The 26,575-nt window shown below is 42.5% G+C and overlaps 2 protein-coding genes across 6 annotated transcripts in view; both read right to left on the bottom strand.

The window, feature by feature from the left end:
- Positions 1–6,089, bottom strand: part of VTI1B (vesicle transport through interaction with t-SNAREs 1B) — a 32,033-nt gene extending 25,944 nt beyond the window's left edge. The window contains exon 1 of the mRNA XM_045451372.1: positions 5,576–6,089. Coding sequence (XP_045307328.1) covers positions 5,576–5,690 — 115 coding nt within the window. The 5' untranslated portion in view covers positions 5,691–6,089. The remainder of the gene's footprint in view (positions 1–5,575) is intronic.
- Positions 5,571–25,575, bottom strand: RDH11 (retinol dehydrogenase 11). 5 transcript variants are annotated; one of them, XM_045451370.1, is made up of 8 exons: positions 25,123–25,230; positions 22,897–23,004; positions 22,518–22,636; positions 22,013–22,168; positions 20,541–20,645; positions 19,774–19,983; positions 16,451–16,640; positions 8,617–9,405 (listed from the first exon to the last, which is right to left on the bottom strand). In XM_045451370.1, exons 3-8 carry the CDS (start codon positions 22,630–22,632, stop codon positions 9,303–9,305), a joined length of 879 nt encoding a protein of 292 aa, XP_045307326.1. In that variant the 5' UTR covers positions 22,633–22,636; positions 22,897–23,004; positions 25,123–25,230; the 3' UTR covers positions 8,617–9,302. The 5 variants fall into 5 exon arrangements, with proteins under 5 accessions (XP_045307324.1, XP_045307326.1, XP_045307325.1 ...); XM_045451368.1 differs by lacking the exons at positions 8,617–9,405; positions 22,897–23,004 and adding an exon at positions 5,571–6,368 and having other exon boundaries at positions 25,123–25,253; XM_045451369.1 differs by lacking the exons at positions 22,897–23,004; positions 25,123–25,230 and adding an exon at positions 25,553–25,575.
- Positions 25,576–26,575: the final 1,000 nt, after the last annotated feature.

Raw genomic sequence — 26,575 nt, forward strand, 5'->3', positions numbered from 1 at the left:
ACAGATTAAGAGCTCAGTCTCACAAGACCACCCCTCCCCCTTTAAAAGTCAATCACAATAGGTCCTCAGGTTAGCCACAACTTCTGTCCAATTTGGCTACAAATTGAAGGTTCTTATGACCCCCTCCTCAGGTTCAATTAACTTGTTAGAGTGGCTCACAGAATTCAGGGAAACACTTACTTACATTTACCAATTTATTAAGGATTATGATAAAGAATACAGGTGAAGAGCCAGATGAAGAGATACACAGGGTGAGGTCTGGGGGAGTCCTGAACACAGGAGCTTCTGTCCCTGTGGAGCTGGGGTGCATCACACTCCAGGTATGGATATTTTCACCCTCCTGGAAGCTCTCTAAACCCCATATACTATTGGGATTTTATGGAAGCTACTTCATACGGGCATGATCAATTATTAACTTCCATTTTCAGCTCTTCTTTCCTCTCTGGAGGACAAAAGATAGGGCTGAAAATCCAAGCTTCTAATCACAGGTTGGTCTTTCTGGTGACCAGTCCCCACCCAGGAGCCCACCCAGAGTCACCTCATTAGAACAAAAGATGCTCCTAGTGTTCTTATCACTTAGGGAATTACAAGGATTTTGGGAGCTGTGTGTCAGGAACCAGGAGGAGATACATACACACACACACACACACACACACACACACACACACACACACACACTTCCATTACCTCATAGGAAATGATGATCCCTTCAATAAAAGGTTTTGGGAAAACTTGACAGAAAAATGCAAGAGAATGGAAATTAACCAGTATCTTACACCATATACAAAAATTAACTCAAAATGGATCAAAGACTTGAATGTAAGACCTGAAACCATAAAACTCCTAGAAAAAAACAGAGTTCCTTGACATCAGTATTGGTGATGAGTTTTTGGATTTGATACCAAAAGTAAAGGTAACAAAAGTAAAAATAAACAAATGGGACTACATCAAACTAAAAAGTTTTTGCACAGCAGAGAAAACCATCAACAAAATGAAAAGGCAATTTACCAAATGGGAGAAAATATTTGCAAATCATGTATCTGATAAGGGATTAATACCCAAAATAGATAAAGAACTCATACAACTCAGGAGCAAAAAACCCAAACAATCTGATAAAAAAAAAATGGGCAAAATATCTGGACAGGCATTTTTCCAAAGAAGACATATAGATGGCCAACAGGTATACGAAAAGGTACTCAACATCACTAATCAGGGAAATGCAAAGCAAATCACCATGAGATATTACCTCACACCTGTTGGAAAGGCTATAATCAAAAGACAAGAAATAACACCCACTGACAAAGATGTGGAGAAAATATAGAACTTATTTTTGGCTCAGGTGCTTTTAAACTTGACATGCATCAGAAATCCCCTGGATGGCTGTTAAAACAGGCTGTTAAGACAGTTAATAATTCCGTAAATATTGGGTAGAGCCCAATAATTTGCATTTCTAATAAATTCCCAGATGATGCTGACACTGGCAGTTCAGGGACCAAACTATGAAAACCACTGTTCTAGTGAAAGGAAGACAAATACTATACTATAAACATCAGAAATACATAAAGTGTCTAGTACATTAGAAGATAAGTGCTGGAGGGGCGCCTGGGTGGCTCAGTCGGTTAAGCGTCCGACTTCAGCTCAGGTCACGATCTTGCGGTCCGTGAGTTCGAGCCCCATGTCGGGCTCAGAGCCTGGAGCCTGCTTCCGATTCTGTGTCTCCCTCTCTCTCTGCCCCTCCCCCATTCATGCTCTGTCTCTCTCTGTCTCAAAAATAAATAAAAACATTAAAAAAAAAAAAAAAAAGAAGATAAGTGCTGGAGCACCTGGGTGGCTCAGTCGGTTGAGCATTCGACCTCAGCTGGAGTCATCCGCTCATAGTTCATAAGTTTGAGCCCTGTGTCGGGCTCTGTGCTGACAGCTCAGAACCTGGAGCCTGCTTTGGATTCTTTGTCTCCCTTTCTCTCTGCCCCTCCCCCACTCCCTCCCTCCCTCCCTCCCTCTCTCTCTCTAAAATAAATAAACATTAAAAAAAATTAAAAAAAAAAAAAAGAAGATGATAAGTGCTCTGGGAAAAAAGAGAAAGTAGGGCAAGACAATAGCTGCATACAGAGCTGGTATTCTTATGTTTTATTTAAATAAAACTCCCATTTCCTATATAATAGTAACAATGGCGAATGGCTCATGCCAGGCAATATTCATTCTATGGGCTTTACATATTAACTAATTTATATTAACTAATTTAATCCAACAAGACCCCTATGAAGTAAATACGACGATTTACCCCATTTTGCAGGGAGAAACTAGTTAGGTTGAAGTAAGTTGTCCAAGGTCACACAGCTACTAAGAGATGGATCCTGGATGTGAGCCCAGGCAGTCTGGCTCTAGAATCATTGCTGTTAAATATTATAGTATACTGCTTCCCAATTCACAGATCTTCTTCATTAATGTTATTTCTTTTTCTTTAATGTTTATTTTTATTTGAGAGAGAGAGAAAGAAAGAGAGAGAGAGAATGCGCGCATGGGAGCGAGCAGGGGAGGAGCCGAAGTAGGCTCCAGGCTCCAAGCTCTCAGCACAGTACTATGCTCAAACCCATGAACTGTGAGATCATGACCTGAGCTTAACCAACTGAGCCACTCAGGCACCCCATTAATGTTATTTTTAGTGGCAGGAGAAGAAATATCTTGTCAGGCTAGACTGGACATACATTATCATCTCTATTCTATAAGCACACTTGATGCTTTCTTTCATCTACAACCTACTTTTATATTTCTTATTTAAGTTCATCATTCACCCAAATAACCAAGTGAGAAAACGCAGACACCCTTGAATCTGTCTCTCACTCCCCATGTCCGATCTTAATTTCTGCCTCAGAAATTGGATTTAGGACTCTCTAGATTCCCATGTTACCCAGATAATTGCCACAAAGGCTCCTAGTATGGTCCCCTATATCCAGATTCTTGTTTCTCTTTCATCCTCCACTCAGCCACCAGCATTCTCCTTCTAAAGTAAAATCTGACCATATTAGTCAGCTGCTTAAAATCCTTCACCGATTCTTCGTATCAAGCCCAAATGTCTTAATGTGATATAAAGTCCCTTCACAATCTGGCTGTGTCTCACTTTCCTGATCTACTATTAATCTCCCACACATACCCTAAGCTCCATTCATGGTTCTAAGTATTTGATTTTCTGTTCTGTTATTGCCTCTTCCCATCTCCCTCTGGCAAACTCCCACTCAACCCCTTAATACTTAGTTCTTCTTTCTGCTTCCCTCCCCTAACACACAAGTCAACCTTTTCTTTATGGTCTCAAAACTGTCTTAGGACCAATCACACACTTTGTTGTAAATTTAGTCCCATTAAGGCAAGAGCTCTTGAAACTCCTAGGGTCCAAGACAGTGACTGATACACAGTAATTCTGAAAGAGTTATTAAAAACTGATTAAGTTCAATTACAGAGCATAAGCTAAATTCAAGAGCTGTTATGTACATTATTCAGAACCTAATAATTTATGATGGAAATTAAAGCTCTGGAAAGCTCATGAAGTAATCTCAGAACTAGGAAAAAAGGATTCAGAGATAAGACACAGTGTGTTTGCCCAACTAAATTCTATTTATTCAACAAATATTTATTGAGCAGTATGAGTAAAGTAGCAAACAGAGATGGAAAATTGTTGAAATTTGTATTATAACCTATAGATACGTGCACACTGTATTTACTTACCCATTAAACAACTAAGTCCGCTACCAGCAACTTGTATTAAGAGTATTTTGTAGGGAGCCTGGGTGGCTCAGTCGGTTGACTGTCCGACTTCAGCTCAGGTCATGATCTCATGGTTCATGAGTTCGAGCCCTGCATCGGGCTCTGTGCTGATGGCCTGGAGCCTGCTTCAGATTCTCTGGAGCCTGCTTCAGAGCCTGGAGCCTGCTTAGGATTCTGTGTCTCCCTCTCTCTGCCCCACCCCCACTCGTGCTCTCTGTCTCTGTCTCTCAAAAATAAATAAATATTAAAAAAAAAAAAAGAGTATTTTGTGCTTGGTTAGGTATTCATACCTTTTTGATTATCTTCTTTGCAGCAATGAGAAAGTTAGGTAGATGATAAAGGCAAATAGAACTCAGTTTTCTATTTTTCAAAATGGAATGCCCTTTTGCACTATTTACCCTTCCAGAAACCACCACTGCAAAATTTAATTCAGCACTGGGCTGCAAAAAATGGTCTATTTTTCAACGATGTAAATCAGATCCCATCACTCTTTTGCTCAATACTCTGTAAGTGCATCCCATCAGATTTAGAAAAAGGTGCAAATCTTTCACTGTGCTCTACAAGGCCACACGTGACCTGGCCCTGCCTAACTCTTTTTACCCTCATCTGCTACCACTGTCTCCTTTGCTCATTTCACTGGCAAACGCTGGCCTTCTTGCTCTTCCTAGAAGAGCTCACTTCTGTTTAAGAACCTTTGCAATGCTTACCAAGCTCATTGTGCTTAAGGAAACTTTGGAATACTATTCTTTTCTCCTCACACTCACTTCTCCCAAATTTTCACATGCTGGACTCCCTTCATTCAAGTCTCTGCTCAAATGGCACCTTCTCAAAGAAGCCTTTCACAGCCACCCTGTTTACTATTAGAGTTCTCCATTCCTTTGCCCTGCATAACTCTTCTCTTAATATTCATATATTACCAGGGACCCACTAGAACAAAGATTTTAAGTCTCCTCACTGCAATAATCTGCAATACTACCAGCATTTAGGGGAGTGCCTGGCACACAGCAGCCTCTCCCAATAAATATGTTTAACATTCTCTGGCATTCTGACCAGAGTTATTCAATTCATATGACCTCAGGAAACTCACAGAGCAAACACTCAAGCTCTGACCCTTAGTAAAAACTACAAAATAAAGTCTTATCAAGTCTTGCCATCAAGACGTATTTGTTCTGAGTGGCAAAGAGCTGTGACAGGTCTTCCTACAGATTTTACTGGAACACTAACTCCTCCAAGCAAAGCTTGCAGCAACCTGAATTTTGAAGTCAAATGACAGAAAGTTCGGAAGGGGACCACACCTAAACCCACAATCCTGATTTTTAAAGACCACTTCCCCCACAAAATCTGATCATTTACCAACTCCAAAATTATGTTTCCTTTGGCTTCTTGGCCCTTTTGGTGCTACGGATCCTTTGTCAGTCTGGTGAAAACTATGGATTTCTCTTGAGAATAATGCTCTAAAATTCATAAAGCAAAATACACAGACAGCTACAAAAGAAACCAATTTTACTGAAATACATGGACACAGACTTAAGGTCTCCTATGATCTTCTTCCACGGTGAAAATGACACAAGAAAATTTTGACGGCTACAGTAGTAAGAGAACCCCAAAGAGACGACACTCCGAGGTCCAACCCTGAGCACCCTCAAAGAGCAGCAGGGAAATGCTGGGCGCCGAGACCCAGCCAACCCTAGGGGGCGTGTCTGAGGATGCGCAGCGGAGGGAAGAGGGACCCGATCTGAGAAGGGGGTGGGGAGCTCGTATTCCCAGAGCGCGCAAGGGGCCGAGTTCCCCACGGCACGTCCCACCCTCGCCTCACCTGTCCCCGCTGTCCCCAGGAGCCGCTCCGGCACCCCTCGCAGGTCTTCATGGAGGCCGCGGAAGATCTCGTGAAGTTTCTCGAAATGCTCCGAAGAGGCAGCGGAGGTGGCCATGGCGCAGGCCGCGCTCGAGCAGCGGCCACCGAGATTTTGGGCACTGGCCCCGCTCCTATCCCGGCGGTCAGCCACCCAGTCCCGCAGGCATCACGGTGACCGCCGCCACCACCGCCGGGGACGAGGCGCTTCCGGGGCCGCGGCGGGGTCCTCCCGAGCCGGAACGCCCACCCCCTTCATACCGTCACTGAGGGAGCGGCGGGCGCGAAAGCCTGACGGGAAGTCTGGTGGGCTGCCCGCCTGGGCGATTCCCGGGAGGGTAGTGGTGCATCGGAGCGAGCGGAGTCCTGAAGCCCCGGAAATACCCAGTTCAGGGTTGGGGAGAGCGCCACAACGGAAGGGACTGTGGGGGACCCGCGGGACGGGCAGCGCGACCGCCTGTCTCCAGGGCCCCGCCTTCCGGTGAGGGGCGGTCGCTGCAGTGCATGCCGGGGGCTGTAGTTCGGCGTGGAAGCCACTCGGACTCCGAAGTCACGCGCTGGCGGGGGCGGTGGTTCTGTCAACGCTACAGGCCCAGTGGGTGGTGCTGACAAGCAGTAGTTTGGTGTCCGTAAGCGTTTGGAAATCATCTTCGCTATCATCGCCTCGTCTGGCGGCTCTCATTTCCTCAGTTCGCGTCCTGACTAAACATTAGCTTTCAGCCCTTGAGAGAGAGCTGGGGCAGGTTCCTTGCTTGCCCTGCAGCGGTAAAAAACAAAACAAAACAAAAAAACCTTTTATTGGAGAGGTCAAACGCCCAGAGCCATATGCTTTCAGAAATAGTTCCTAGGCAGTGACTCCCCAAATACGCTCGCAGCCTCTAGTCTCTGTGCTCGCCTGGTGCATTCATTCACTCAGCAGGTATTTTTTAATGTTTATTTTTGAGAGAGAGAGACACAGAGCGTGAGTGGCGGAGGGCCAGAGAGAGACACAGAAACCCAAGCAGGCTCCAGGCTCCGAGCTGTGAGCACAGAGCCCAATGCGGGGCTGGAACTCACGGACGAGGAGATCACGACCTGAGTAAAAGTCAGAGGCTTAACTGACTGAGCCACCCAAGTGCCCCTCAGCAGGTATTTGTTAATGTTCAGCATGTCATTATGCCGTATCTGGGCATATGTTGGTGAATAAAAAATTCACTCTCTGTGCTTGGTTATTTCATAACGTGGTGAGCAAGGCGGACTCTGCTTCATCAGGTCTCTTTCCCACTACGTGTAATGTGTTAACAGTGACAAAGTCCTATTGTGCAACGTGGGTTTTCATGGTTCCATGGCAGGGAATTTCTGTTTTCAACTTATGTCATGATTTTCTTATCAAAGCCCTTTCTGAAATGTTTGCTTGGCAGCCCAATATATAAAACTTCCCAAACATATTAAACGATGTATGACTGTTCAGGGGGAAGTGATTTGATGATTCATATATCTCCTGGAACTTTATTTTTATCAGACTGATTCATGACCACTGATTCAACAAATGCATTGAGCTCTCAATGTTCATTGAATATAGAGATAGCAAAATCTGAGGTTGTTAGTGGAAGTGTAATGTGATTAAGTCCCACAACTCTGTTCTAGAAAGGACAGGTGCAAAAGGGGGACATAATAGCCTCAGATGGAAAAAAATGTTTGAAAAGCATCACAAAAGCAGAAAATGGGTGAATGAATAATCAAATTATCACACAACCAAAGTTAATGGCATTTCAATGGAGACTATACTGTGGTTAGACTCTGAGACAAATTATCCTTAAAAATGAGAAATGACTGTATAACCATAATAATGAAAAGCATTTTCTTCTTATAGCTAAACTTTCATTTAATTGTTTTCTTTCATTGACTCTAATTCTTACAGCTTTTATTTAGGTAAGTAAAAACATTACAAATAATAAAAATTTTTTATTTGTCATTGATAGTTCAACATAAATTAAGTAAAATATTAGTTATGCTACTTAACTATTAAAAATTTCCAATTTTTCCATAAAATGACCATTTTTAAATATATAGCTTGATGGTCAAAACACGTTCAACAAAAGAATTTACAAATATGAGAAGACTGTGGTCCCATAACTCTTTACCCCACCAAAGTGAATATGTAATTGTCAGTCCAAGAAAATCAAAGTCTATTAGAATAACATTCTAAACAAGTGATAAGAACATTATTATTCCTCCAATTTCCTTTGGCAGCATTACTTTTGATAAAAGCTCTCCAAATTAAATGTAGATTTTTAGCAAATAGACATTTTAATCATGTTAAGATAATGTAAGGAAATGCCCTGAAAGATTACAATAGTGACTGTAAATTACCAGTATCCGTCCTTAAGATAATTTTGCAGAATAAAGAATTGGGGGGGGGGGGGGGGTTATTTTGGGACTTTTTCTGCCACATTGGTTGATTGGTGCTTATGAAGACAGTACAGTGTCAGTCTTGCTCACTCAGGTGCTCGCCCTCAATTCTTCCAGTTACATATTACCATCTTTAGTTTTTTTTTTTTTTTTTAAGTCCTTAACTAGTCCCTTTACTGCATGCATTATCTTCCAGGATTTTTCTGTTTTAGACTTCTTCCCTGCTACCCATGTGCTTCTGGGTAAGTAGTTAACCATATATACAGAGTTGACTTCCCTTTGCTGGTCTACTCATTTGTATCAAAGACTGGATGACACTGTTTGCTCCATCTTTGAACATTTGCCTCCACCAGGGTCCAGTTTAATACTCTTCCTTTGTAGTTATTTTGAATCCTGTGAAAATAAGCCCCACTGTGTGACTACAGAAGAAGACAAAGATAAACTCAGTGACAATCACCAAATAGCCTTTTCCTTCTTCTGGTTTTCTAAGAGAAACTAAGACACAAAAAGGCCTCCATCGGTCTGGGGTCACTAACTAAAGTCAGGTAGATGGTCTATCTTCCCATACTGCCCCTTTCTTTACCCACTTGCTGGTCTGAGAAACAGTAAGAAAATGATAGTTTAAGCTTGATTTTTATTTCTGCCATCCTCCAAACCCCACCAACTTCTTAGAAAAGGAAGCTCTTCTCTGTGGTCTAGATATTGGAAAGTGTTTTAATAGAAGTGGCTTTAGGTTGTCAAGAGATAAAGCCATGCCATAATCCAGATTCAGTTAAGAGTTTCCGGAAATAATTCAGATGTTAGCATATGATGGTTTTCTTAACAGGTGAGGGATGAGTCCTGCTCTTGAGTCAAGCCACTGTGACTCAGAGTTCGGCTGAGGCTGCAGTGTGGCCCTCTTGAAATGAAGGTTGGATGGTGGTTGGGAGGAACTATATTGTGAACAAAGAGGGTAGAAACTAATCCAAACTACCATAAATTGACCTTGCCATAGCTAAGATTCTCCTAGGTAGTAGGTTTCAGACGGCAGATATCAGCTCGCAGGTCATCTGAGGATCTTATCGTCTGATATCTCTTGCAACTGACAGTAATAAGGGCAAACTAAATCTGGAGTAAATGCAAGGTGTTTTGATGAATCTCGCAATGTACACTGTGCTTTTGTCAGACATCAAGCAGGAAAGGCTGGAAGATTTGTTTTCTTTGTACTGACGATTTTGGTCACCATGAAGGAGAATCATTTTGGCAGGGAGTACTGAGTAGTCTGCTATAGGTTTCTCTTGAGTCCAACTGCTACCACCTGTCAGTCCATGGGGATGCCCAGCAGGTCACAACTGACATCCCATAGCCGTCTTGCTATTGTCTCATTCCGAGCCTGGGCAGAGACCCACGCCACACTGCAGTCACTGGAAATGAAAGAGAGAGGCTTAAAACACAGAGTTTAAGAATGGAATCTGTTCTCTGCCTGGAACAAGGAATGTGACGGAAAAACAACCCAGGGATGACATGCCCTCTATACACTTCATAGGGCCAGTCTTTGTCTTACCTCTTCATTCTCCAATTCTTACCCCAGGAAAAATGTAATTACCATTTAGATCTCCTCACTAGACTACCTCTGATGAGAATGCTCTGTTTGATACGTAATGCATAGCAGTAAGTCTTTATATTCTGCTCTATGTATGTGTGTGTGTGTGTGTGTGTAAATGTTTATTTATTTTGAGAGAGAGAGCAGGGGAGGTGAGAAGAGAGAGAGAGAGAATCCCAATCAGACTCCACATCACCAGCACAGAGCCCAATGCAGGACTTGAACCCATGAACTGTGAGATCATGACCTGAGCTGAAATCAAGAGCCAGATGTTCAACCAACTGAACCACCCAGGTGCCCCTATATGTATATATTTAACTATAATATCTGTGTCTGCCTGATACCTGTGTATGTCTAGCTTGTTCACACAGGACCTTGTATAGTGTCATGTTGCTGAGATTACATTGGTTACATACAGATGCTTGGAGTGGGGGGGGAAAAACACCCCCAAAACTTATGATTTCTGGTCTACCAGCAATTATAACAGTTTTTAAATAACAAGTCAAGCTGGCTTCATAAACAATGAAGACAGAAGATGACAGCATAAAAGAAATGTAACAATAAGGTAATAAGTGTTTCATATACCTTCTCTTCATTGCTGTAATCCCAATTATTTTAAGTCCCCATTAAATACAGGAGAGAGACAGGGTGCCTGGGTGGCTCAGTGGGTTAAGCATCTGACTCTTGATATTGGCTCAGGTCATGATCTCACAGTTGTGGGACTGAGCCCCACATTGGGCTCCACACTGAGCATGGAACCTGCTTAAGATTCTCTCTCCCTCTCTCTGCCCCTCTCCCCCACTCGCACTTTCTCTCAAAATAAATAAACATCTAAAAAAACAAATGCAGGAGGGGTATTCAAACTCTGCACTTATCAGAAATTTTCTCAAAGACTTTTACTCATTTAAAAAAATTTTTTTCTAATTTGTTAATGTTTATTTCTTTTTGACAGAGAGGCAGAGCATGAGTGGGGGAGGGGGAGACAGACACACACAGAATTCGAAGCAGGCTCCAGGCTCCGAGCTGTCAGCACAGAGCCTGACGCAGGGCTCGAACCTACGAGCCATGAGATCATGACCTGAGCCGAAGTCGGATGCTTAACCAACTGAGCCACCCATGTGCCCCTTAAAAAAATTTTTTTAACGTTTATTTATTTTTTGAGAGAGAGAGAGAGACAGAGACAGAGCACAAGTGGGGGGAGGGGCGGAGAGAGAGGGAGACACAGAATCTGAAGCAGGCTCCAGGCTCTGAGCTGTCGGCACAGAGTCTAATGCAGGGCTCAGACCTGCACCAGGACATCATGACCTCCGGTGAAGTTGGACGCTTAACCAGCTGAGCTATCCAGGTGCCCCCTTTTACTTATTTTTATATTTGCTGCATCTAGTACACAGCAGGCATTCAATAAAGTGATTGAGTAAATGAACTGCAATCTTTTAAGGTACATAAGAAGCAATTTTTAAAATACTATTTTAAGAAAACTGCTTCCAGGACATTCTAAGCAAATTCTGAAGATGAAAAGGAAACTTGGCAAGTCTGAAATAAGTACATGAAGCAAACTCCTAACACTACGTCCATTAAGACACTGCTAATCAAAGATTGGGTTATAGACTAGCAGGAGCCATCATCTGGAAGCTTGTTAGCAATGCTGATTGTCCGGCCCCATCCAAACCTGCTGAATCAGTACAGGGTTGAGGCCCAGTTATCTGTTTTCAGCCACTTCCTCCAAAACACATAGGATTTTGAGAAACACCACTTAAAGATATCTTCGAATTTACAAAACAAGGCTTCTTAGTACTTCTGTTTAAGGGAACTCACCAGCATGACCAGTACAACCTGTCACTGCTGAGTAAAAAGACCATCACTGAGAACCAAAAGGCTTTGTATGACTCTCTCAGTTGGCCTCTGTAAGCCTCTGTAGCCTCTATGTATACCTGATGTTCTCTGCAAGTTTACAACGAAGAGCAAATGACACACGCAATGGACACAATGGAAAGTGCTGTGTGTCATAAGCTATGACATGCTGTAAAATGTATTCCAATACCACAGTAAAAGCTACTTAAGTGTTGGGGCACCTGGGTGGCTTAGTCCGTTAAGTGTCCGACTTCAGCTCAGGTCATGATCTTATGGTTCGTGGGTTCAAGCCCCATGTGGGGCTCTTCCTGCCAGTGCAGAGTCTGGAGCCTGCTTTAGATTCTGTGTCTTCCCCTCTCTCTCTCTCTGCCTCTCCCCTGCTCACACTCTTTCTCTCTGTCTCTCAAGGGTGAATAAACCTTTAAAAAATTTAAAAAAAAAAAAAAAGCTACTTAAGTGTGGTTATGCATCAGCATGGTCATGGTGCTGATATTTCCAGTAGGATTTTGGGTAGTATCAACCAGTATATGTAAAAAGACCTATATCAAAACTTAATACAAAGACTATTCTACTGGCATAAGGACAGACATAGAAATGAATAGAAAAGGGGCACGTGGGTGGCTCAGTCGGTTAAGCATCCGACTTCGGCTCAGGTCATGATCTCACAATTTGTGAGTTCGGGCCCTGCATCGGGCTCTGTGCTGTCAGTTCAGAGACTGGAGCTTGCTTCAGATTCTGTGTCTCCCTCTCTCTCTGCTCCTCCCCCACTCATGCTGTCTCTGTCTCTCAAAAAATGAATAAACGTTAAAAAATTTTTTAAGAAATGAATAGAAAAAATAAAAAAGTATAGAAGTACTCTTACATTTATGGTCAACTGATTTTTGATAAATCTGTTACGGACTGAATTATGTCCCCACAAATCCATGTTGAATCCCTAAATCCCCAAGGTGACTATATTTGGAGGAAGGGCTTTTAAGGAGATAATTAAGGTTAAATAGGGTCAAAAAGGTAGGGCTCCAATTCAATAGGACTAGTGTCCTTATAAGAGGAGACACCAGGAGTGTGCACACAGAGTAAAAACCATCTGAGGACACATCAAGAAGGCAGCCCGGTGCAAGCCAGGAAGAAACCAGAAATCAATCTTGTTGGCACCTTGATCTTGAACTGTAAGAAAACTGTTTTCCTCCAGAACTGTAAGAAAATAAATTTCTGGTATTCTGCTATTGCAAGCCAAGGAATTTGAATATAGCTACCAAGAAAATTCAATGGGAAAAGAATAATCTTTTCAACAAACAGTTCTTGGAAAACCAGATATCCACATTCAAAATGAAACAGGACCCTACCCCCATGCCATATATAAAAATTAAATGAATCATAGACTGAAATGTAATGCTCAAATTATAAAACTGTTAGAAGAAAACATAGTAATAACTCTTTGTGCCCCTCAGTTAGGCAATGGTTTCCTAGGACACCAAAAGCACAAGTGACAAAAGAAAAAAGTCAATAAATTAGACTTCCTCAAAAACTTCTCTGCTTCAAAAGACACCATAAAGAAAGTAAAAAGACAAACCAAAGAGTGGAAGAAAATATCGGTAAATCACACATCTGACAAGGAACTTGCATCCAGACTATATAAAGAATCATTACAATTAAACAATAAAAAGACAATAATCCATTTTGAAATTGGGCAAAGGATATGAACAGACATTTCTCCAACAAAGATAAACAAATATGAGCACACGAAAAGATGCTTAACATCACTAGCAAGAAAATGCAAATGAAAACCATAATGAGAAAAACTAGAAGAACATAAATAGAAAAATTACTTCATATTTATTGTAATGACTAAAACAAAGGACAGAGGGGCGCTTGGGTGGCTCAGTTGGTTAAGTGTCTGACTTTGGCTCGGGTCATGATCTCACGGTTCATGAGTTTGGGCCCTGCGTTGGGCTTTGTGCTGACAGTTAGCCTGGAGCCTGCTTCAGATTCTGTGTCTCCATCTCTCTCTGCCCTCCCCCACTCACACTCTGTCTCACTCTCTCACTGCAAGGGCAGTGTATGAGGGAGAAACTGGAACCCTCATACACTACTGATGGCAACACGAAATGCTGCAGCCACTTTGGAAAACACCCTGACAATTCCTCAACAGTTAAACATGGAGTTAACATGACCCATATTCCAGTGGGATTCCATTTCTAGGTATATAAACCAAGAAAAATGTCCATACAAAAATCTGTACATGAATATTCATAGCATCATTATTCAATTAAAAAAGTGACAACCCAAATGCCCACCAACTAATGAAGGGATAAATACAATGTGGAACATCCACAAAATGAAATATTATTTGGCAATAAATAGGAATGATGTACTGATACATGCTTTGGCATGGATGACCTTGAACACATTTTGCAAAGTGAGAAAGAAGCCAGTCACAAAAGGCCACATATTATATGATTCTATTTATATTAAACATCCAGTACAGGCAAATCCATAGAGACAAAAGTAGGTTTGTGGTTTCAGTCAGGAAGAAAAACTAGTGCAAAGTTTCTAATGTTTCAGTCAAGACAGACTTAAGTTCATTTCTTGATAGTGGTCAACACAGCTGCTGTTGGATCTTCAAAATGGTTACAATTGAGAATCCTTGGCACTGGAAAGGCTCTTCAAAAGCCAGTTAAATATTTACTAAGTCATGAATTTGAGGCCGGCTTTCTTTAGATTACTCAGTCAAAACCTTAAAATTTCCAGGGAAGAATCCAGTCATTCATGGAAAATCATTCTAGTGTATAAAACCATATAAATTTATCTTCCTCACTTTCAGACCCACATTTCCAACTATCTGCTATACATTTCTACTCCATGACTTATGGATATACACTCAACATGTATAAGGCCAGGTGTATTATAGAGGGCAACTGATTCATTCAACATTCTTTTGGCAACAGCAATCTGATTCCTTTCTGTAAAATTACCTCTTTCCCACAGTTTGGAGAGCCCATTAATCAAGTGCTGGTCTTCCCCTAACCAAGGGAGTGAGGATGTGAGGATGGAGGACCTAGTGCTTCCTTGCTAGAGAGCGGATGGTGAGCAACAAGACAAAGACTAAAGATAGTTGGCATATACTCGTTCTAGCAACAGTGCCCTGGCCAGTTGACTGGCCACTGTGTGTGTTCTAAGCCTGGCTCTTCAGTCTGCTCTTTGGACCTAGGAGAACCCCCATATTCTAATAAATTCCCTTCTTGCTTAAGTTAGCTTGAGTCTGTTTCCACTGCTTTGCAATCAGAGAACCCTAAGCTATACACATTATATTTCCATTTCTGCTGTCTCAGTTAATGTCATCATCAGCCTCATAGTAAGTCAGGCTTGACCCCCAGGTCACCAACTCCTCCCCGACCTCTCATTCAATTATTCATCAAGTGGTAAAGATTCTGCCTCTTCAGGGCCTCTCTCTCTTAATCATTCTTTGCATTCCAACTGTCATTACCCTAAATCAAGAACTCATTATCTCTCACTTGGGTTATTTATCCATTCATTAAACAAAGTCAGCAGGGATGTTTCTCTGAAGCACAGAGCAGATTATTTCTCTTTCTACTGAAACAACTTCTGTGGCTCCTCTCCAGGTCTGGCATTATGGGCCTTTCATGATCTATCTACCTTTCTTTCCAATTTTAATTTATTTGCAGCCTTTTCTCTAAAAGTGCAAGTTATTTCCACATAATCTTGAAGAGGAGGTAAAAACATGCTAAAATTTCAATCTTATGTGATGTCTGAGACAAGTTTCAAAATAACGTGAGAGGAGGGGTGCCTGGGTAGCTCATTCGGTTACGTGTCCGACTTAAAGTCAGGTCACGGTCTCACGGTCTGTGGGTCTGAGCCCTGTGCCAGGCTCTGTGCCAACAGCTCAGAGCCTGGAGCCTGCTTCAGATTCTGTGTCTCCCTCTCTCTCTGACGCTCCCCTGCTTGTGCTCTGTCTCTCTCTCAAAAATAAATAAACATTAAAAAAATAATAATAACATGAGAGGAAAAAAATATGTGAAGGGCTGGTGGATGGGATGGGAGAATACTAGCTATGGCTTAATGGTTGTTGAGGCTGTACTGTGGGATTCAACATGCTATTTTACCTACGACTGTGTATGTTCAAAACCCTCTACAATAAAAAGTTTTAAAAGTCTTCACTTATTCAAGAACAGAGTCCATTGATACTATTTTAGTCCTGAAGACAATAGAAAAATACAAATTCTTTTTAATGTAAACAAAACAAAACAAAACAAAACAAGGAGTCCAAAAAGGAACAAAGAAAACTGGATGGACATAAGAAAAAGTAGGAAGAAAAGAAACAATCATATTAATAAAAGATGGCATGGAGAAAATCAAACCTACAAGTACCACGAAAAATGTGAATGAGTCAGTCCCCCTCTTAAAGGTAACAACCCTAGTCAAAAGACAAAAGCTGGGGCACCTGGGTGGCTCAGTTAGTTAAGCGTCCGACTTTGGCTCAGGTCATGATCTCATGGTTCGTGAGTTCAAGCCCTGCATCAGGCTATTTGTTATCAGCACAGAGCCCACTTTGGATCCTCTGTCCCCCTCTCTCTCTGCACCTCCCCTGCTTGTGTACTCTTTCTCTCTCTCAAAAATAAACATTAAAAAAAAGAAGAGAGGGGTGCCTGGGTGGCTCAGTTGGTTAAGCATCTGACTCTTGGTTTTAGCTCAGGTCATGATCTCATGGTTTGTGAGTTTGAGCCCCACATTGGGCTCTGTGCTGACAGTATGGAGCCTGCTTGGGATTCTCTGCCTCCCCACCCCCCTGCCTCTCCTCCACTTGATCTCTATCTCTCTTTCTAGCTCTCTCAAAAAAATAAATAAATAAACTTAAAAAAAAAAATGCAAAAGATGTTGTTTAAAAAACAACAACAAAAAAAGCTATGTTGCACAATGTACTTTATAAGAAGAGTACAAATCCAAATTATTTCCTTTGAGCAATGAAACCCCGTCTTCAAAAACAGATATATTCATACCTGAAATGATGCCCATTTAGAATCTCAAGACCTTCCGTTATGGCACAGTACAGGCTGGTCTGGGCTCCCTGTTTAGGAGTCTTGATGAAGAAGGAGAAAAGCCACCACATCCACTTCATGAAAGGTGAGTGCCGAACCAATGCAGAGTTGACTGTGCCAGGGTGTACAGAATATGTCGTAACGCCAGAGCCTAATGGGGGGTGCCGTTTGGAGAGAGGAAGACAGGACTTGATATTGCCACATGGCCGAAGAGAGCGGAGGATACGAATAAACATTTGACCCCATGAAGACTCCCTTCCCCCAACAGTATTACAAGCATTCCTCACAGTAATTTATATCTCCCCATCTCACAGGTTAAGATTTAAGCTCAAAGAGGTTACTAACTGTTAGCAAACAGTAGAGCCAGGACTCAACCTATTAGTAGCACTTGACACTACTGACTACTTCTTTCTCAAAGCTGCCTTTTTATTGGCTTCCATGACCCCACACTCCTGATTTTCCTATCCTTTCTCGCTGCTTCCTCTTAGCTTCCTGGGCCAGTTCATCATCTTCTACTCAAACTTCAAATGTTGGAGTTCTCACTGCTTGCTAAAATCCCTCTCTATAACTTTATGGCATGCACATTTTTTGGTACATTATACTCCTTTGAACTCTTAACTGACTACGAGAGGCAGTGTAATGTAGTGGTTCAGGGCATGAACTTTGTGGGCAGACCACCCAGTTTCAAATCCTAGCTTTACCACTCATTAGCTATGTGACCTTGAGCAAGCTCCTGATGTTGTGACTCAGTTTCCTCTTAAAATGGGGATAATCCTAATACCTGCACCTCACAAGGTTGTTCTGAGGATTGAATGAGTTCATATGTACAAGAGGCTAGAACAGTATCTGGTGCATGGTAAGTGCTAAATGACACTTATGCATGGCTATGTCAAAGAGGTTTCCAAATTTTTATTGATTTTGGAAAGATAATATGAACACCTATACATATACTGCTTATTACCTAATCTCCCTGGTACAGGTGAGATTTTGTTGCCAAATGAGCTTTGGTGTCAAGCTTCTGAAAAAATGGAATTTTCATGTCTTTGTGGATTTCATAATTGCAGACGAAGGACTGTGGATATATATTATTTCCAACTTGACATCTACTCTAGATGACCCATAGTAATGCAGACACATAGGTCCTCAATTAACTTCATACTTTTTAAGGCCAAACCTGGATCTTGCAGTGTTTCCTAACTCCCGACCAGGCAGGCCCACAGAGCAGTTCTTGACGATTCCCCACGTTACCATGCTCAACAAGCTTTAGGGTTTTCCCATCCTAGATATCTCTTAGGAATGTCCACTACCCTCCATCTCTACCACTGTAGTCCAAGCTACTGTCATCAATCACCTAGACTATAGAAATCACTTGCTGTACACAGCCCTGCCCCCATTTTAAAGGGTTTCCACTGCTCTTACACCAAAATCTTTACCATAGCCTCTAAGGATTTTGCCCCTGTCGACCTCACCAGTCTCAGGTCAGATTTCTCTTCCTCTTGCTGTCTTCATTTTAACCACAGCAGCCTCTCAATTTCTCAAACTGAGCCAAAACTTTTGTGCATTCTCTTTCTTCTGCCTGGAATGTTCCTCAACCTCCTCAGATGCCTCATTCCACCTGCTCTGTAACCCATTTAATTTCTAATCATCTTATATAAAGGCTTAGCTTGCAACTCATTTCTTTAGAGAAATCCCCGATCCCTTAGACTGAATAAGCACCCACCCCAATCCATTATAGGTCCTTGTACTTCCCCTTTCATAGTATTTACAATTATAATTAAACAACAACAAAAAGGAAACATTCCAGATGTTGTTAAGCAAATTAATAAATAAACGGAGGCTCATCTATACGGTGAAATATAATGCAGCCCACAAAAGGAATGGGGTAAATCTGTATGTACAACATGGAAAGATCTCCAAAATATTGTGTTGGAATTTCAGTTCCTTATATATGATGTACACATATATAAATGCATAAAAAATGATTGACAGGTGCACATCAAGTTGTTGACAGTGGTTCCTTGAGGGGAGAAAGGAGAAGGGAGAAAGTGGGGATTAAGTAAAGGGGTTTTTTCACTTTTAGCTCTATATTATTGGAACTTATTACAAAGAGAATTATTCATGTATTCCTAGACTGATTTTACATGTGATAATGTATAAATACTTGTTTATTATCTCCCTCCCCCAGTGGATCTAAACCAAATCAAAGAAGGGACTGTACGTGTATCAGGCACCACTCCATCTCCAAGCCCTGAATCAGTGCATAGAAGAGCATGGATACTGAATACTTGACTGCTGAATGGATGAATGAACGACTCCTCTGTTATGCCCAGGTTGCCTTCATTGCACCACAGCTGTCTCCCACCTAATCCTCACATCTCTCAGGCTTCCTCACTTGTGTATCCTCTGCTTTTATCGGATCCTCATGGCTGGGCCTATCTCTCCACCTCAAGGGCACCCTAGCTCCCCTACCAACCCTTTGGATAGTTTTCACCATCCAGTTACTCTGATCCATCCTGAGCTGATAAACAATGTCACGTCCTGGGCATAGACTGGGCATATGAAGTGAGCTGACCACAGCTTCCTTCCCCCACATTGCTGTCCACATAATTTGATGATCCTGTCCCAACAATGGGGCTTCTATGTCTGACTTCTCGAGCCAGAATTCTGCCTGCCTCAACTCCTAAGTAACTCCAGCTGTCCACCCTGGATTACCTTTCTTTTTCTTGAAAATTCAGAGTGGACAGTGCTAAGGACCTCTGTGTATTTGTGACTGGAGAATTCCCTCTTCAAGCATGCATTTCTCTTACTTAACCTTTTGCTGTTAGGGGGCAACATCCCTCCCTCCCCCCACCATCGTCCTAGCACCTGTTTTATCCTAATGGTTGTATCTAGTGCCAGTTCAGGTCCCTCCCTTCTATCTAGTCTCATTGTGAGTAAAAAACCTTGCTTGCTCATGAGACCTGACTTAATAAGGATAATAACCTATAAAATAATCCCATTTTACTTATGAGGAAGTAAGTCCTGAAAAGTTAAGTAGCTTGCTGCAGGTCACACGGCTGATAAGTACTAAAGCTAAGCCTTATGACTCAAAGTCAGAATTTCCCCATCTCCTGCCAGCCACCTCCAATATTCAGTTTTGGGCTACTTACTAAAATAATACCCAGTTATAGTCATGGAAGCAGGTTTTATCCAGGGGATGGGCTCCCGAAAACAGAATGTATTCCTGTGGCTTTTTGCTACTTCCCATTGACTTATATCTCTATATTCATTCCTTCTAAGCCTACCTTTGAGCCTCCGGGCCAGTTCCTGGGTGAAGAGAATGTTGGCTAACTTGCTGTGACAGTAGGCCAGACCTGCATTGTAGAATTTCTCACCCTGCAGGTTATGGAAGTGGATCCTCCCCAGGTGATGCGCTAGGGAAGACACATTCACTACCCTTGATGGGGCTGATTCCTTCAGCTTCTCTAGCAACAGATGGGTCAGGAGGAAGTGACCTACAAGAAAAACTAGAATTAATACAGTTCAAGGCCAATGTCAGGGTTAAGGGAGTTGTGGTGAGCTCTGCAGAGAATTCAGGAATAAGGCTTTTTGCCTCATTAATTCATTATCAACTACAGAGCAAGCTCAGTGAGGGTTTAGGAAAATAGGACAGCCATCCATCCATGAGGGGGATCTGGAACATGTGAATATGAAGTCCTGTCTTCTTCCAACTTTGATTAATATCACTCTTTAAGAGCAGGCAGCCTCTACCTAATGTTCGCCGTGAGGATCACTACAAAGAAAGCAACACAGTCCTCAGTCCAATTAGGCTGTTAAAAATGCCCCAAAGTAAATTGAATCCAAATCACAGATTAAAAAGTTGGTGTAGCCTCAAGTGGGCCTTAAGTTTATCCCTGGGCTTTCAGGCAGAACCATAATATTCGCTATTCACTTATGGTCTTTTAGGGCCCAGTGTCCAATCGCATCACAAGGACAGCTCAATCTGACCCCTAAGTTTGCCAAGGAGAACTTTAGGTTTCCTCCAGTTTTGTGATGAGGCCAGATTTCTTACCCAAGTGGTTGACTCCCATGTGCATCTCAAAGCCATCTGCTGTCTTAGAGTAGGGACACATCATCACTCCTGCATTGTTGATCAAAATGTGAAGATGCTTTTCCTCTGCAGGGAAGAGATGTAGTGTGGAAGCAGCCAGCCACAGCGGTGACACCTAAGAAGTCTGCCTTAGAAATGGGGACCCACGGCTTCAATCTTTCCTCCATTTCCCTTTCAGATGTATTTTGTATTGTTTTTCATTATTTAAGACTGTAGTTGAATCCTACATACTTTTGGCACAGAGCAAAATTCCATCTTATACAACCAAGTGGCCTTTACGATCTTTCCAATTAAGGAGCTACTTACTCATTGCTTTCGAAAAAGTGTTCTGCCCAGCTCTCCTAATAGAAAGACTTCCCGGGCTGAATGGGAAGAATCCAAGCAGGAGAAAAAAGGATGTTCTGTATGTACCCCTGATACTGGAGAACTCCAAAAGGCACCAAAAGAAATACTGGTTTCACCTCTTTGTTACATATGACAACTCTTTCTCCTGGTTTATTTTCTCACGTGGTTTTTAATTTCTAACTATAAGCTCATATCAGCAGAAGCTGTTTACTTAGGGAGGCCAAGATCCCTGTATTATGAGGGGATATGCCTACAGACTACTCTTGGATTTGATTTTGATGTGATTCTATAGGATTTTATGTTAATTCCTCAGCTCAAGATTCTTACATCATTTGGTGATGTAATAAATTCTCCCCCATAGATGATGCCAACTTGAGGTTCTAATATCTTACAGATGACTCTCTAACCATCTATGTCCTGAAGAGAAGATGAGCTTTTTTGTCATGCCTTAGAGCTGGTGGCGAGGTTTTTTTTATGCCTCTTTATCATGGACAAGATGGCTTTTTGTGAGTCCCAGCCTTATGTGAAGCCTGAGATACAGCTCCCCAGCTCTCAGGGCCTGAGGCCTTATCTTCTGTCCCTGTATGAGTGTTTAGACTCCAGACCCTAAAGCTCATATTGAGTTCAGATACTTCCGTGAGATTTTTGGCTTTAGTTCTTATGCATTACTAGGACTTTTTTTTTTTTTTTTTTAATGTTTACCTATTTATTTTGAGAGAGACAGAGAATGGGAAGGAGCAGAGACAGAGAATCCCAAGCAGGCTCTATGCTATCAGTGCAGAACCTAATGTGGGGCTCAATCCCATGAACTACAAGATCATGACCAGAGCTGAAATCCAGAGTCGGACGCTTAACTGACTGAGCCACCCGGGTGCCTTGCATGCTATGACTTTTTAAATTCATTTTTTTAAATTTCTGCCTCTTGAGGATTCCCCTTTGTTACTAAGGAGTCAGCTATGAATGAAAGTTTTTGATTATAAACGATCTAGTATTTCTATGTATTAAAGAGGGAGAAGGACCTTTTCCTTTAGCTAAGTCTGCTATGTTGATTGCAAGACCAAAAACATAATCTCTGGTTCAACACTTACCTGCTAAGAAATCTTTAGCAAAGGCTCGAATAGATTTAGTATCAGCCAAGTCCAATTCCCGCACCAACACCTGTTGGTTCCCTGTCATGGTCTGGATCTCTCTGGCCACCAATTCCCCCTTTTGGATATCCCGGCACGCTAAATACACGCGGGCTCCTGTCAATCAACATATAAAAGAGACAAACTGTCAGCTCTGCTTTGGATTGGACATTACAGACCTATAGACTTATGAATGTAATTTTCTACTGTTTTTTTTTTTTTTAATCGGAATTTTACCCCTACTTCACGACAGAGGTATCTGGTGAGCAAATCAAAAAGGAGAAATAAATAATATTCATTAAGTATCCATTATATGCAGAGCATTATACTAGGTTGAGACCAGTGAATCTGTGGGACACTTGGAAGGTTCTTGAATTCCAAGATTAGGAGGAAATAGTGAGCATGGTCATCCTCGTGAGGGATAAAATGGCAGTAGCAGGAGGGAATTAGAAGCAGATGATCTTGCCTCTTTGAGCCAGCTCTTTGGCTGTCTCTTTTCCGATGCCTGTGTTGGCTCCAGTGACCACAGCCACCTTCCCAGGAAGCTGGACAGCTGATGTACACACCCCACTAGACAGCATTTTCCTGTAGAGAGGGAGGGAGAGCTCATCAGTTCTTCATTCTCCTTGCCTTGGCCAGAGGTTCCTGCAACCCCCATGTCTTCCAATCCCAAGGCTAAGGTTTATTTTGGTTCTTTCTAGTACTGTCCCTTTACAGATTTAAGTAAGTTTGAAGAAAAATTTTCTGCTCTTGCTCAAGAACAAAATTGATTTTATTGTAATGGCAAACCTTAGAGCTGCCCCTTGCAGTATAACAACTAGATAAATATTTGATTGTCCAGGCACCTGGCTTCAGTGTGAGCTCTTTGACAGGCTTGGGGAATCACAAGACTCAGCCTCAAGCAAGAACTGGTCCACTTAATGTCAATCTGCCCACAACTGGCACTTTATGGCCTAGAGATACATAATTCAACAAAAAAGTTAAAATTATGAAAGCTTGTCAACCTGGGGTGAAACACAGAAACAGAAACACGCATGCACACACACAATTAAAATTAAGACAAAGAAAAGACATAAATTAGGGGCGCCTGGGTGGCTCAGTCAGTTAAGCGTCTGACTTCTGCTCAGGTCATGATCTCACAGTTCGTGAGTTCCAGCCCCATGTCCGGCTCTGTGCTGACAGCTTGGAGCCTGGAGCCTGCTTCAAATTCTGTGTCTCCCTCTTTCTCTGCCCCTTCCCCACTCGCGCGTGCACTCTCTCTCTCTCTCTCTCAAAAATAAAAAATAAACATTAAAAAATTTTTTTTAATTATTCAAGAAAAGACATAAATCAGTACAAAGTGGAGCTGGTTGAGTGTTCTTGTTCCTAAGCACTGTGCTATCCTTCTTTTCCAAAGAAATGAATGCACAAACAGGGATTAACAGGTCTCAAATTGTTTTTTATTCTCTGCAAATCTCAAGACTCAAGTAAAAAGAATCTCTTGACCAGGAGATACAATTTTAAAGAGCATTTCAGTATTTTTCACTGAACTTGAGAATTGCAAAGCACACACTCCTAGCCACAAACGCTACCTGGTTAGTGGACACAGGCCGATAGGAAGCAAACTAACTCACCTAAGGCTATCTTCCTTCTCAGAGAAAAGCCTCCTTGCTCAGTTTCTCACATCCTTTCAGTTTTAGCTCCAGGAGCAACAACTATCAGGACGTCCACTGAGCTCTTTCTTCTCCTTACCAACAGGAATGAAAGGGACAATCAAGTATGAAAAGTCTAGCTCTGGGCTAGCTCCCATGACCTAGCCAGGCGTTTGCAGATATGACCCTTGCAGCATAATCTTCCCCAGAAAAATCTCACAGAGACGTGAGCAGTATTTTCAGTTCAGGTTCAACTTTTCATTGAGATTCTATTTGGGTAAGAGAATCTTGTGGTGTAAAATGATAAAAAGCGGGGCGCCAGACTGGCTCAGTTGGTTAAGCATCTGACTTGAGCTCAGGTCATGATCCCATGGTTGGTGAGTTTGAGCCCCACGTCGGGCTCTATGCTGACAGCGTTGAGCCTGGAGCCTGCTTCAGATTCTTTGTCTCCTTCTCTCTCTCTGCCCCTCCTCTGCTCATGCTCTCTTTCTCAAAAATAAATTAAACATTAAAAAAAATTTTTTAAAGAGATAAAAAGCGTTTTCATCTGAGTGGGAGCACGAGGTGTTCAGAAGGGAGGAAGAACTAGAAGAGGAGCAAGACGGTGGGTGGTGACCACGCCCCTCCTCCCCCCTCCCCCACCCAGAAAGGGTAGTGTCTCATCAGTCACTGGTCCACCGTCACTACTGGTGATTTACTCAGAACTAATCAGCAGGCGCCTTTGTGCAACTCTGCCGATTTTCTGTGTCACTCAGCCAGCCATTGGCTACTGTGTCACCAGGTCCAGAAAGCATTACCCCTCAAGCTCTCTGTCTCACCCCCAAACCTCAGGTTATGAGTCGTGCTCTGAAGGCAGGATACTGCTCATGACGAAACCCTTTCATTTCTTTCCTTTACAAAAAAAGCGAATCTAACAGCAACAAGAGATCAAGCAATGGGTCTGCGGATACCACGATTCCCATCGAGGAACAGTTTCAGAAAGCATAAAGTCGAATCGCTCCATTGTACTTCAAAGGCTGGAAGCAAGAAGCCAGATAGGACTAGTCCAAGGCGTGGGAGCTAAGGGGAAAACAGTGTTGAGGTCCTCACTCCATTTTAGGGTCTAAAACCCCCCAATGCTGGAAACTTAAGTGTTGGAGGTAGCCTTGCACACGGGGTTCTCTGGAGCGGGAAGCAAAGGCTGCGGAGACGAAAAAAGGGATCGGAGAAACAAAGTGGGTTGCTGCGGCATGCAGCCCCCTCCCACCGCCCGAAGTCTCCTGTTCTCGTCCCCCCGCATCCAGGACAGCTGGACCTCCTCCGACCAACCGAACTCCGGGCCTCGACCTACTGGGGCCCCCCAGGGAGTTTTCCTTTTCCTTCTTTTGGAGAACAGAGCTTCGGTGAGGACTAACGCCACCCTGAATTCTTCTCAAGAGAAGGCAATACATTTGCACAGACCTGATTTTGGGTGCAGCGATGTACAAGAAAAAGGGGAGAAGGAGGAGCAGGAGCAGGACCCCGACCATCTTGCGGGATGGCTGCTGCGGCTGCACAAGCGGAGAGAGATGACCCAGCAAGCCTTGCCGGACTGTGGCTGCTCCTCCCAGACACGCCCTAGTCTCAGTACGACAGCCCAGGGAGCAAAGCCGTCTGGGAAATGTAGTCCACAGCTTGGTCCTAAGCTTAGTGCTTCCAGCCGCTCAGAGAAGCTGACCCTTGCTCTGAACGCAAAAAGTCCTCAATCATCTAGCCTCTAGGACCTCTAGGATCGTCCAGCTCTCCCACAGCCCTCTGGCCACCAGCGTTCTCGCGAAATCTCCCCAGTCCTCTATCTCCCGGTTCCCAAGTCCAGACCGTGGTTCAGTTTTCCTCATAGTGAGACAGTTACCGCATTGTTTCTCCTGGAGATCAAAGATTGGCGTCTGGGGAATGTTCTAAGGCCATTTAGACAGCGGAGGATCCGTTGAGGTCTGACAGTTGGTAGGCAAATGGGGAGGTAGGAATCCTTTCGCCTTAGGGATTCCTTCATCCAATGGAGTGTAAGCAACCCGTCCCTGAAGACATTCCCAAGAGAATCACTTTATTGTGTCTATTTTGAATTATAATGCTATCATCATTTTCCTCCTGTTTGACTGTGAATTGATAATAGAACATAGTTTTCCTGGTGACTTGGATTAGATATATTAACTCCCAGGGTAGCAATGAATTTCTCAGATTAGCACAGTTGGTTTTGCTTACTCGTGAAAATACATAATCCTGTCTTGAATTAAGGCCATGAAAATTCTCTGAGAACAAACAGGTTCCCTGTTCAGTTATTCCTTTCAGCTCTACCATCTGAGGCCTATATCTGGCTTCCAGGAGGTAGAGGCAGAGGATGTTTTGACAAGTCAATAATTGGGATAATTCATTTCCATTTGACTGAAAGACATGTTCCAAGATCAATTTTAATGAGTGTTTCATAGAACTTGAAGAGGAGGTTTCCTTCACACAATACAATTTTTTACTGATTTAACATTAGTTTATCTAATAATCATTAGATTTTGTCATATGCTCATTATTGTGATACCTAATATGTAGACAGGTTTTTATACCTTTATTAAAAGACTTTCATGTATTTTATTCCTTATTCATTCCATCCATTCATTTGATGAATGTTTATGGTATTCCTACAGTGTACTAGGCATTATGCTGAGGTACAGCAGGGAGCCAAGCAGAAATGACCTCTGCCCTCTCAGAGCTTATGGGCTATCAGGGAGGAACTTCTTGATTCAGGATCACCTTGAATAAATTATGATGAGGGTTATGAGGGAAAACAAGGAAAGCATAATAGCATGAAGGATCTCAACAAGGAAACAACATGAAGCAACATGAACTCATGGGAAACATGAACTCAAGCAAGGAAACAACATGA

The sequence above is a fragment of the Leopardus geoffroyi genome, chromosome B3 (assembly GCF_018350155.1).
Source record: "Leopardus geoffroyi isolate Oge1 chromosome B3, O.geoffroyi_Oge1_pat1.0, whole genome shotgun sequence".
Lineage (NCBI taxonomy): Eukaryota > Metazoa > Chordata > Mammalia > Carnivora > Felidae > Leopardus > Leopardus geoffroyi.